General features: G+C 39.9%; 1 protein-coding gene across 6 annotated transcripts in view; it reads left to right on the top strand.

The window, feature by feature from the left end:
• ILDR1 (immunoglobulin like domain containing receptor 1) overlaps positions 1–13,383 on the top strand; it is a 76,354-nt gene that overhangs the window by 32,296 nt on the left and 30,675 nt on the right. The window contains exons 1-2 of one of the 6 annotated variants that reach the window (XM_070508955.1): positions 11,271–11,665; positions 12,223–12,604. The exons of 4 other annotated variants lie outside the window; for them this stretch is intronic. In XM_070508955.1, coding sequence (XP_070365056.1) covers positions 12,550–12,604 — 55 coding nt within the window. In that variant the 5' untranslated portion in view covers positions 11,271–11,665; positions 12,223–12,549. Of the gene's footprint in view, positions 1–11,270; positions 11,666–12,222; positions 12,605–13,383 lie in introns of those variants that run through there. One more of the 6 variants, XM_044771499.2, reaches the window with a different exon arrangement.

The raw sequence follows: 13,383 nt of genomic DNA, 5'->3' as shown, positions 1-13,383 counted from the left end.
TCTTTCATACATTTTGCCAAACTGATATTCAAAAGAATTGTGTCAGCTTATGCTTTCATGAGCAAAATGAAAATTAATCAATTTCACCAGTCAGGGTAATTTTCCCTTTCATGAATTGTCTTTTTAAGAACTTGTCATCTCCTGAAGAAATTCTCATTAATTTGTGTATGATTTTATATATTAAACATACTCATTTCTATATTTTCTTTCCCCATGTTTGCATTAAGGACATTTTTAAGACACTTTACATATTTCATAGTATAAAAACTATGGACTTTTTTCATATGATTTCTTCCACTCCTCTTAAGTTGAGAAAACCTGTTTTCCAACTAGAACTGTAACTTTTCTATTCTTTTTCTAGTTTTTGAGATTGCTGTTTTACATGTAACTTCAATTCATGCTGAATTAAGTTTTCTAACTGGTGTGACTTGAGAATCTACATCGCTCTCAAATTTTAACCAGTTGTTTCAATATCATTTATTCAATTCTGGTTCACTCCTTCACTAATTTGTGAAGCTTCCTTAATAATGTATTAAAATCTTACACGTGTGTGAAATAAGGTACAGTTTGGAGACTATCATGTTCTACACTGTTTTAAACTTACATCGCTTTCTAGTCTTTTACGATACCGTATTCATGTGCTCAGCCTACCATAACAGAACACCACAGACTGGGTGGCTGAAACAATAAAAATTTATTCTCTCACCGTTCTGGAGGCTGGAAGTCCAAGGTCAAGGTGCTGTCAGGGTTGATTTCTGGTGATACGTCTCTTCCCGACTTGACGACAGCCGCCTTTTGACGGTATCCTCATATGGCCTGTCTTCTGTGCGTATGTGGAGAGAGCTCTCTGGTGTCTCTTCCTCTTTGTGTAAGGACAACAATCTTATTAGATTAGGGCCCCACCCTTATGAACAGACTAAGACAGCCTCCTAATTTTTTGTTCAAAGTCAGGCGTGTTATATAAGATAATAGATACTGAGGTAAATAAGTTTTATGCTTCGAGAGGAGCGTGCCTTTCCTTCTGCTGGGCCCTTAGTACTGTGAGGATTTGTGTTTTGTTTGGAGCTGAGTTGGGTCTGCAGTTTCCCCTTGCTATCGTTAGCTTCAGTGCACCATAGGCTTCAAACGTCTGTAGCTATACCTCGTGTGGGCTATTTGCCAGTGTTGTTTCTCTCACTGTCTGTCTACTCTTGGTTTCACGTCTCTCTGCTTTGTTTTGAGTCTTCCCTTTGAACTACTCCCCAGGAAGAATCTGCCTTTTGCAGCTCTCCTAGGTGTATTCCATTCTTCTTTTTACTTGATGCTTACTAGAGTGGCTATGGGGGGAAGAGGTGAGAAAGACACAGTTCTCTAATGTTCTAACTGTTTCAGTTTTAGTCAGACATGTGAAGCTGCTCCTTGCGGGTGTTCACTAGGGTTCCTGCCCCTCCTCCAGATCTAGTGTTGGGTCAGAACCTATTCCTGACTTTCTCTCACAGGCAAACATTTTTTTTCCTATTTTACTCCCCCAGTGGCTATGGGTTTCCACTAGAGCCCTAAGGATACAGTTTTTATTTCCATTATCACTGCAGATTATGCCTTTTGTTCCATAGGGGAGATAGCATAGATGGGTTTGGGCAGCGTTTTGGCAGCAATTTCTAGTCCCCATCATCCAGCCAGCCAGCCCTGTGAAGAAAATTTCCTCAGGACTTTATCCAGTTTTCCTTGTGAGCTGCTGGTGAAATGCTCACAGAGAAACTGCAAGAAGGTGTGAACCTCCAGGGGCTTCACTGTGTCACACTCGCCCACACTCGGCCTTTAGCAATTTCTTAGAATGTTCTGGCTGATTCTTGTTTCTGACTTATATGGCATCTGGAGGCATCTGCCCCAGGTAGTCAAATGCTCTGATCCTGTTTTTCCATTGAAGAGCTTGTCTGTCCCCAAATTTTGCCCTGTGACAATAGTTCTCTTAACAGATCAAGATCTTCATCAGTCTTCAGTTTGTCCAGAATTTTCTTGTTATAAGGACGGGAATAACACTCTTTCTAGCTCTCTACATCTCTGAGGTAAAACAGAATTAACCTCTATAATTTTTCATATACAATTTCTGAGATTCAGCAAAAATAATCAGATACAATTTTGCTGATTACAAGGTGAGTATAAAAATCAAGTGAATGTCTATATATACTAGTCACAAACAATAGAAAATAAAAATTTTGAAATAATATAATTTACCATCAAACTATATCAATACCTAGAAATAAACCTCATGAAGATATGTGACATTGCTATCCAAAAAACTAAAAAAAAAAATCCTTAAGAGAAATTAAAGAATATAAAAATAAATGGAGGTATATATTAAGTTCATAAATTGGAAGGCTCAATAATATAAAAATGGTAATTCCTCCAAAATTGGTCTATCAATGTAAGGCAATCCCAATTAGGATCCTAACAGATTTTTGTGGAAATTAGCAAGCTGATTCTAAAATGTGTGTGGAAATGCAAAGGGCTAAGAATAGTCGAATTATTCTTGAAAAAGAAAATAAGATGGAAGAACTTGCTCTAGTAGATATCAAGATGTTATAAAGCTATAGTAATTAAAATAGTGTGGTATTGGCACAAAGATAGGCCAATAAATAGACCAGTGGAAGAGAATCCAGAATCAGATAAACGCATGTATGGGCATATGACTTTTGGAAAAGCTGGCACTGATGAGCAGTGGAGAAAGGAAGTAATTTTCAATAATTGGGCTTGGTCAATTGGATATCTTTATGAGAATAAAAGAAACTTAACCCCCTACTTCACATCTCAGTTCTATGTGGATTGTAATCTAAATGTAAAAAACAAAATATAATGCTCCTAGGAGATGATAGAGGAGAATATCTTCATGACCCTAAAGAAGGCCAAGTATTTCTTAAATGAGACTCTAAAACCTTAAGGACATTAAAGGGAAAGATTGATAAGTTAAACTTCATTAAAATAAATATAAAAATATCTGCTCATCAAACAATATCAGTAAGAGAGCAAAAAGGCAAGTCACAAATTGGGAGAAGATATTTTTAACCTATGCCACAAAAAGGACCATATTCAGGATACATAAGCAACGCCCACAAATCAAGAAAAGGATAGAAAACTGAGTAGAAAAATGAGCAAACGATTTCACCAAAGCCAAAAAAAGGATATCCAAAAGTCCAAAAGGCCAATAAACATGAAAAAGTGCTCAACTTCATTAGTCACCAGGGAAATGCAAATTAAACCACAATGTAATACCATTACACACCCACCAGTAGAGCTATAATTGAAAAGACTGTCAATTTCAACTATTGCCGAGGGTGTAGAACCATTAAAACCTTCACACACTGGTGGCCTGTAGGTAAATTTGGGAAAATCTTTGGCATTTTCTGCACCGTTAACATGTGCTAACTATACTAGTAACCTCTTGCTGCATAACAGCAATAATGTTTCAGTGGCTCAAAACAACAGGCACATATTCTCTCACTCTGTGGATCAGGAATTTGACAGTAGCTTAGCTGTAACGCTTTTTTCTCAGGGTCTCTCATGAGTTTACAGCCAAGATGTCAGCTGTTCTGAAGATTTGACCACAGATAGAAAATTCCCTTCCAAGATGGCTCACCCACATGACTATTGGCAGGAGGCCTAAGTTCCTTACCATGTGGACCTCTCCATAGGACTGCCTGAGTGTTCTCATGATATTGCAGCGGGCTTCCCACAGAGCAGGCAAGGAAGAAGCTCTAATGACCTTTTATGATCTAGTCTCAGAGGTAACACACTGTCACTTCTGCTATTCTATTCATTAGAAGTGAGTCACTAAGTCCAGCCTACACTTGAGGGTCATGGATTTAGACTCTCTTTTTTGAAGGGAAAAGGGTCAAAGAATGTATGGACATATATTAAAATCACTATACATACTCTATGACTACACAATTTGACTCTGAGCTATAGAAGCAAAAATGGGTGGGTGTATAGTCCCCCAAACATTTACAAGAATGTTTATAGCATCATTATTCATAATAGCTAAATAGTAGAAATGTATCAAATGTCTGTCAACAATAGAATGGATAAATAAATTGTGGTATATTCTAACAACAGAATACTCTTCAGAAATGAAAATTAATAAACTACGAATACATGCAAAACCATAGATGAATCTCACTAATATAATATTGAGCAAAAGAGACAAACTCCAAAAATGTGTACTACATTATTTCCTTTATGTAAAGGTTGAAAGAGGCAAAACCAACTATAACATAAGAAGTCAAGATGGTGGTTCCCTTTGGAGAAGAGAAAGGAGGGAATCATTAAGAGGGCTTCCGGGAGGGTGCTTCTGGAATGGTGATAATGTTCTATAACTTGCCCAGAGTGGTGTTTGCAAAGGTGTATTTATTTTGTGATAGTTCATTGAGGCATATCCCTCTGATTTGTGCAGATTTCAGAATCATCTTGTATTTCAAATTTGGAAAGCTTAAAAAAGATATCAAGGAAAGTAAAAAGTGCTCTTCAGGCAAAAACAAAACAGGTCTGTGTGCTGTATTTGGCTTGCAAGCAGCCAGTTTGTAGTATCTGTTTTAGGCCAGGGTTGGTAAATATGATCTTCAGAAGGCCTCAAAGCATATGAGTCATGGTAGGCTTTGGTAGTAGCATAAATCTATTCCTATAGAATTTAGAATTGTCGAGGCCGGCCCCGTGGCCGAGTGATTAAGTTCTCGGGCTCTGCTTCGGCGGCCCAGGGTTTCGTTGGTTTGGATCCTGGGCGTGGACATGGCACCGCTCATCAGGCCATGCTGAGGTGGCGTCACACATAGCACAGCCAGAGGCACAACTCACAACTAGAATATACAACTATGTACTGGACGGCTTTGGGGGGAAGAAGAAGAAGGAAAAAAAAAAAAGATTGGCAACAGATGTTAGCTCAGGTGACAATCTTTAAAAAAAAAAAAATTTAGAATTGTCAAATGTTGGTTCTGGAAAAGACTTTCTGGATTCTTTGATCCAGTAATTTTTCCAACCGACCTCTCTGGCAGAGGCAACCCCTTAGTTACCAAACAAATGCCAAGCTTCTCAGAGTATAGTATGAAAACCGCTGATCTAACCTAACTCCACTTGTGTTACAAATAAAGAAACTGAGGCTTCGAGAGACTGAATTGCTTGTTTAGAGTTACTCAGCTACTTGCTGAGATTCACTTCCCTTTAAAGGTACCAGGAGTATGTTATGCTGTCCTGGTGGAGAAACGAGAAAAGGGAAAAGTTACACATCTCAGGCCCGTGGTCTTTGGAGTAGAAACTCTCCTAGTCTGTCACTCGAAGTGGTGGCAAAGAAAGTTGCCAAAGAGAAGTGGAGATAGGAAATGTGTTGGAAAGTGTTCCATTTAGGGACTGCCCTGGGGAATGCCCTGTTTAGTAACAAAGATGTGGGGCATTCTCTCACCCAGCTCACTCTTCAACTGGCTTCTCAGCTCTGACTACACATTAGAGCCACCCGGGAACTTTTGAAAAAATACTGCTTCCTGGGCCTCCCCACAGAGTGATTGAATCAGGCTTTCTGGAGTGGGCTGGAAAGAACTGGATATTCTGACCCTTACTGGGCTTTACTGAGATGCACATGGGCTGAGCTCATCATCTCAGAGGAGCTCTGAGTCTGAATAGCAAACTAGGCCTTGTGACAAGAGGAATAAACACTAGAGAGAAAAAACAATCCCTCTGGTGGTAGCAAAACTCCAGCCTCTCTACCTTTGATGCTATCATCTGAGGACTTGGACCTCTTCTCTATGGCTCCAGTGTCAGGAAGGCAGCCCCCTATTTGTCCCCGGTTTCTCTCTTTATAATAAAATATTGAGAGAACCAGATTCTTGGGTCTTGCATGACAAGTGCAATTAAAGTACCTCGGTATTCTGCATGGCTTTGACAGAATATGGAGTCTACACCTCTGCTTAGAATGAGAAGAGTCCAACAATGCCCTTCTCTGAGGGAGGTCACCCTTAGAGAGCTCTGTATTCCTCTGTCCAGCCAAGGGATCTGATATCTTCCTAATCTGGGTCCTTCTCACCTTTGACCTGTAGAATGGCAGAGGTGGGAAGGATCAAAGAGGTTGTCTCATCCAGTTTCCCATTTGATAGATAAAAACATTCTTGGCCAAAAGTGATTTACGTAAAGTCACGCTGGATGTCAGTGGAAAGGTCATGGCACAAACACACTTGATTTTACACCAAGTGCTCACCCTTTTTTTGTCTTACAAGTATTTTTAATTACAAAATATGCCTAAGATACAGAAAAGCACACAAAATAATATAATCAGCTCCACTTATGCCAACTAAATTTAACTGTTTTTACATTTTTAGTGTATTTGTTTCATATATTTAAAAAAAATAAAATGTTACAGATTCAGCTAAAGTTCCTCCCAACCCATTGCTCTCTTTCTTCTTTCTCAGGAGTAGCAACATTCTAAGATTGGTGAATCCTATTCTCCTGAATATTTTTATACTTTGTTCTCCACTTATAGGAATCTTCCATAATACTATATGATATTATTTTGTCTTAACATTTGACAAAATACTGTAAATAGTATCTTACAACTTCTTTATTCATATAACATTATATTTTTATTATTCACCTTTGGTATAGATCTAGTTAATTCATTGTAACATGGCATGTTATCTCATTCCATTGGTAAACCCCATCTTATTTATTTATTTCCCCCTGATGGAACGTTGTTTGCAAGTTTTGCACAAGTTGCTTTGCAACAAGCATCCTTGCACATTTACCTGTGTGCATAAGAGTGAGAATTTCTCTAGTGTGGAGACCTCTTAGAAGGGAAATCACAAGGTCCTAGGATACGTGCACCTTCGACTTTTTAAGGTTTTGTCAAATTGTTTAGTTGAACCAATTTAAACTTCTCACATCCTAACCAACATTTGGTTGGCTTAGACCTTTACATTTTAACGAATTTGTCAGATGTGGAATAGCATTTATTGTTTTCAATTTACAATTTCTGATTGCTAGTCAGGTCGAGCCTTTTTTACTATGTTTAATAGTGAATCAGGTTTCCTCTCATGTGATTGCCTGGTCATCTCCCTTACCATTGGGTTGTCTCCTTACTTTTAGGAGTTTTTTTTTTTTTTTAATATATACTGGTTATAATTTTTTTTGCCTTTAAAATGCACAGCAAATGTCTTTTTTTCAGTTTGCGGTTTGCTTTTTCATTTTGTATATATGTTTTGTTTATGCAACTTTTTAATTTAATATAGTCTTCTGTATCAGTCTTCCTAAATGAATTATTCTTTTTGTTTTCTGTTGAAGAATTCATTCTTTTCTTCAAGATCCTATGGATATTCTACCATATTTTCTTCTAAAAGCTTGAAATTTTTGCTTTTAACATTTTGATTTTAATCAGTTTGGAACTGTGTATGTGGTATGAAATAAAGATACATCTAATTTTTTAACATAACAAACTAATTGTCCCAGCATCACTTATTAAATAGTTTAAGGTTGTCCCATTGAATTATAATGCCACCTGTGTTACATATCAAATTCCCGTCTACATGAGTGTCTACTTTCAGAATTTCTTTTATGCTCCATTTGTTTATCCATATGTCAATGCCACATAGTTTTAACTGCTCTAGCTTTATCATTTGAAGAGGCAAATTTCCCTCTTCCTCCTTATTTTTCTTCAAAATTATCTTGGCTATTTACCACCATTTAATTTTAGGATGGCTTGTTAAATTCTGGGGAGATTTTTCAGATTTTTTGTTAGAAATATACAGAACTTATTGATTAATTTGGGGGAAAATTATCATCTTTAGTGATACTGAATATTTGTATCCATGAATATGGTACATCTTTACATTTATTTGTGCCTTTACAAAAATGTTTTCCATAATCTTTTACAATTTTCTCCATAAAGCTGTTCCACATATATTGTTAGATTTATTCCTAGTTACTTTATAGATTTATTGCTATTGCAAATGTATATTTTAAAGTCACATCTTCCAGATAAATGTTTCTCCCTCTTTCTCAGTGACATCAATATATTGACCTTGTTTCTAGCAACCTCTCCTGTTAATCCTTATATATAATGTACAGATTCTCTTCAATATTCTGTGTAGATAATCATAATACTGTGAATAACATCTTTATTCTTCTTGTCAAGCCTTTTAATTTTTATTTTCTTATTGTGCTAGTTAGAATATCCAGTATAAAGTTGAATAGGAGAGGTAATAATAAATATATTTGTTTCCAAAGTCATTTCACTAGACTACACCACCTCCTGCTCTTAGCCCTACTCTGAGATGAATTGTCTTGTTATAGCCCACTAACCAAAAAGGAAGTCTCCCAGTCTACTGACTCAGACCTCCGTATACAGGCATGCAGCTCCTACCAACCCCATTCAACCAATTGCACTTAATACAGGTGTCCAACCATCCATAGGAGTTTCATTTGAATAGTCCACTGTTCTCTCAGGTGCAATGTGTCTGAAGTGATTCAAAACCTTTCTATATATTTATGTTCTTTAAAGGCATCACCATCCACCCAGGCTCAATGGTCAGAAACACATATTCTTCTCTCAATCCCCACATCTAATTTATCATCAATCTTGTCAATTCTACATACTAAATATCTGCCATAGTATTCTCTCCTTTCCATTCTCAACACAAGAATTGGCTTTAGACCTCAGTATCTCCCACCTTGACTCTAGTAAGTGTTTCCTAACTTGTCTCCCTGCCTTTCATCTCAATTCTCACTTACCATTCTTCTCACTGCTGCCAAGTTTATATTTTTAAAATGCAAGTCTGATCATGACTCACTCAGCTTAAAAACCTTCACTGGCTCCCCATTGTCTACTGTATGAAGTCTTAGTTCTCCAGCTGGTCATGCAAGGCCCTTTATTTACCTGGCTACCTCTCTAACATACTTTCCTACACTCCCCACTTTGCTCTAGAGTCTAGCAAAACTGATGTGCTTATAGTTCAGCTATGCTATTTCCTGGTGCCATAACTTTTGCACATGCTGGTCTCTCTGCTTGGATTGCTCTGGCAAAGTCTTAATCATTTTCAAACCCAGTTCACATGTCACTTCCTCCAGGAACTATGGATAAAGAGCTCAACAAATATTTATTGAGCACTACCTATATGCCAAGTACTGTGCTAGATGCTAGGCATTCAAAGATTAATAAGATACACTCGAAATGTTGCGGGATCAGTTAGCTGCTTTCATTTCTTGCCTCCCTTTAGCTTTAACTGCATGGAGCATGATTTTTACTTACACGTTTCTTTATTTTCTTTCCTGCCATTTCTTTTCTCCATCTTTGATAAATGCTTATGTAGATGTACAAGTATCACATTACCCTCAAATACAGATGCACGTGCATATATAGACGCAATATTCAGAAACATTCATTGAAACAAGTTCAACTAGAAAGTGTGATTACAAATGATGAGATCATAAGCTCAGTACTTTGTGCTGAGACCCTAGACCAGTCAACACAAAGAAGCACAGTATGTCTAGGGTAGTGATTAACGATGTGTGCTCTGAAGGCAGATCACCTGAGTCTGCATCTCAGCCCTGCTACTTACAAGCTGGATGACCACAGATAAGTCATTGAACCTTTGGGCCTCAAGTGTCTCAGCTGGAAAATGGGGCAATGATAGTGCCTGCCTCATAGTGTTGTTGAGAGAATTACTGAAGTTAATACAAAAAGTGCTTATAATAGTGCCTTGCAGTATTCTAAGAGTTTAATAAATGGTAGCTATTATTATTACTTTGTATTTGAGGACAATTTTGTTTCAGTCACTATCAGCAAGTCAAGTGATTTTCACTTCTATATCTAGGTACGAAAGAACTGTTTGTTGGTTCTGAGCCAAATGTATACTCTTATCTAATCTTTATTGAACCAATGGCACATATTGGCAGAATGACTGGCCCAGGAGAGCTCATGGCAGTGGAATGCAATTTTCCTTTATTTAGAGATAATGACATATGTGGAAAGAAGCTGGATTAGTACACACTGATAGAGTCAGCTAGCTGTAAATACAGATGAAGACACAGCTAGGTGAGAGTGTGTGTTGAAATAGCTAAAGCACAAGGTCTGGAGTCAGACGGCCTCACTTAGACTCATAACTCCACCACTTACGAGCTTTGTAACCTTGGGCAAGTTATTCCTTTGTACCTCAGCTTCCACATCCATAAAATGGGATTGATAATAAGACCCTATTTTATATAGTTATTGTGGGAATTCAATAAGATAATACACGTAAAGCACTTAGAACATTGCTTGGTACATAATATGATAAGTGGTGAAGAACAAAAGATGCATGTAGTGGAGAAATAAATACATAAAGTCAACCTAAGTGTCCACTCCCAGAGCACAATGGAGGTAGAAGTTCAACGGAAGGAACGATTCCCCAAAGAAAATAAGGAAACACTAATTCTACTGCACTTGAGATAACCTTTGTTAAAGTCATATCTTTTTGTTCCTAGAGAAGTCTCCCACATATCCCCCCAATTACAGTTGGGTTAGACCACCAAGATTACCTGAAATACGTTCCATGGAACATCTGCCCTAAGATATGTGTGAGAAAAAAAGGGTTTTGTCATTGAATAAGCTGGGAAATGTTATATGATATATTCCCTTGGAAATTTAAATGTACAGTAGCACCCTAAGGGTTTGATAAGTCCTGAAAACATGCTTCATTTAGTTTAGTCTGGCATTTCTTGAATTTATCACAGTCTTTTTTCCATATACTATTTATTAACATTCCTTGGAACTACAGTTCCACAAAATACACATGGAAAGACGCTGGCTTCGATGAATATTAAAATGACCTTTATACCAAAGCAAGGGCCGAGGGGCATGGGAGGTAGATGTGGGAAGGAGAGGGCTCATATCTTTTTAGACTGGAAGTGAAAATTTGCCTAGAACAATTCACAAAGCTAGGAACCACACAAACCCCTCAGAGTCACAAACACTCAAACATGTACAGTGTTCCTAGGAGCATGTGCAAGGTCTCTGGAGGGGGTTAGAGGACCATCCCTCACTCACTTTATATCCTGCTGCTGTGGCTGCGCCTGCAGTTGCTGCTGTGCTGGGATCCCACTGTGGAAGATCTAAAGGCTCCTAAACACACTGTACCATCTGCCTTTGGCCATGCACTTCCTGAATTTACTTTCTACTTTCTGGAAAGGAAGAAGCTACAAGAAAAACAATTAAAGTGGAGAGCCCAATTGGGGAACCAGATGCCAGACCCAGGAGTGGAGGAGGGGAAGAGAGATGGGGAGAAGAGACTGGGGTGAGACCTCCAATCAGATTCAGGACAAGGAAGCTCTTCTTCGTGGAGGCGAGATGATGGACACCAGTAGCCCCAGGGAAGAGGTCCCTTTACAGTAGAGCAGGGCAGGAGATTCACTCAGGAGGAATAATGTTGACTTCCGAGGTCAGTGGCCAGAACGAGAGCTTCCTGAGGGGCAGAAACCACGTTTAATGCATCTTTATAATTCTTTTCCTGAGAAAAAAGATGGCGGCTGAGAGGGAGGAGATGGTTTTTGCTACAGAAGGGGGAGCACAATGAAAAATCCCTGATAAGGGAGAAGTGTATAAAATGGCCTCTGTCTACTTAAACTGACCAGTGTATGGAGACTTTCCAAGTTAACATAGTTGGTTGGTTGGTTCCTGAAGGTGAGTGTGCCTTCCTCCTCTGCTTTGCTTTATTCCTCCCTGTGGGATCCCACCAAGGAAGGAGAGATGGGATTACTTCCTAAGCGGCCTGGTGCAAAGACACCTAGAATCTTTGCTCTTGTGAGGGCTGAGGTCTGTGAGGGGCTGCTGAGTGCATGCAGGATGGGAAATAAAAAGGAATATACCAACATTAACAAGCCTAACGCTGCGTGGTGGGAGCAGGATTTTTTCCTATTTCCATTAATTTATATTTTCTAACTTTTCTATAATAAGCATCTGTCGCTTTTGTAATTGTGGAAAATTAAACCTATTTCTCCAGTTCATTTCCTACATCTTTAGTTTCTAGAATCTGAAAAGATATTACGTGTAAACATATTAAGTGTGTTTTTAGTGGAAAAAAAAAGTTTTCCAAGAACGGATGAGTGAATGAAAATATAATGCAGGAAATACTCCGTAGAAAGTTCTAGCCACATAATTCTACCAAAAAAGGGGGAGAAACTTGCTAGGGGTAAGATTTCCAGAGAACTTGTGGAAAAAAACGGTAACATTCTCTATAGGCGGGAGGGTGCGTGGCAGGAGACGGCGTTTGAGCGAGGAAGAGAATTACCCGCAGCCGGCAGAGGCGGTGGCAGGTGAGGAAGGTGGCGCGGCTGCCCGGGGGCGGGGCAGGAAGCCCGGGAGCGCGGGGGGCGGGGCCGCGGCCCAGGTGGGGATGAGCCGGCCGTACCTGCCGCCGACCCGGCCCGCCCTCCGCCGCTCTGTGCCGAGCGAGGGGACGTCGGAGGGGTTCCTTGCAGAAGTGGTGCGTCCTGGGCGGCCGCTGATGAAGGAAGACACGGTGTCCCCGGAACCCCTGAGCTGAAAGGGGCCAGAGAGGGGCCGGCATGGGCCCTGAGCTGCCTGCACCTTGGCTGCTGCTCTTCACCTGGCTCCCAGCAGGTGAGCCGTGGGAAAATGGGTCCCACCCTGGGCCCAAGGAGACAGGAAGCCATTGTTGCCTGGCCTTGCAGAGCTGGCCGCAGGCAGGGCAGCGGAGGCCTGGGCCGCGCTCCGGTGGCTCTTGGCATGGGCGCCAGGACGAGCGGGGAGTGGATCGAGTTTCTGCCTGTGGGAACCTGTTTTCTTCTTTTATTAGCCCACGCCCTTTCGAAACAGGTGCAACTAAGAAAGAAACCAGGAGCCTCTGGGCTTCCCCTCCTGCAGTCGTGAAGTACCTCTTGGTCTCTTGGCACTAAAGCTGAATTGATAGAGGCGAAAACGCCACTCTTAAAATTCCTAATTTTTTCCTTTCCTCTGATACCTCCTTTTAGGTTTTAGACATAGTGACAACCATATTGGACCAGAAATACATTTATTTCCCTCCTGGGAGCTTATAATGTATCCTCAGTATGCAATGGAATGTTGGGTATGATTCAGAATCTATTTTATGGGACCAAAACATGTGGTTCTTTGCTAACCATGTTCAGTGTCACTTTTGTTTTTACTTTCTCTGTGTCCACGAACTTCCCTGACTTTCACCCTTGTTCAGTATCTCCCCATTAGGTGCTCAGCCCCCCCCCCCCCATTCTCTTAACCTGCCGATCCCCTATCTACTTTGGAAGCATGGTTTTGGGTGTCTCCGTGTTTTTCTTGGAAATACGACAGGAGCGTGTATCTGCATGAGTGACACAAGGTAGCGAAGGATAGCTGAGTAATGAAGGTGCAGGCTCTTTCGGCCC

This window comes from Equus asinus, chromosome 5 (assembly GCF_041296235.1).
Source record: "Equus asinus isolate D_3611 breed Donkey chromosome 5, EquAss-T2T_v2, whole genome shotgun sequence".
NCBI lineage: Eukaryota > Metazoa > Chordata > Mammalia > Perissodactyla > Equidae > Equus > Equus asinus.
This window is presented reverse-complemented; position numbering and strand designations above follow the sequence as displayed.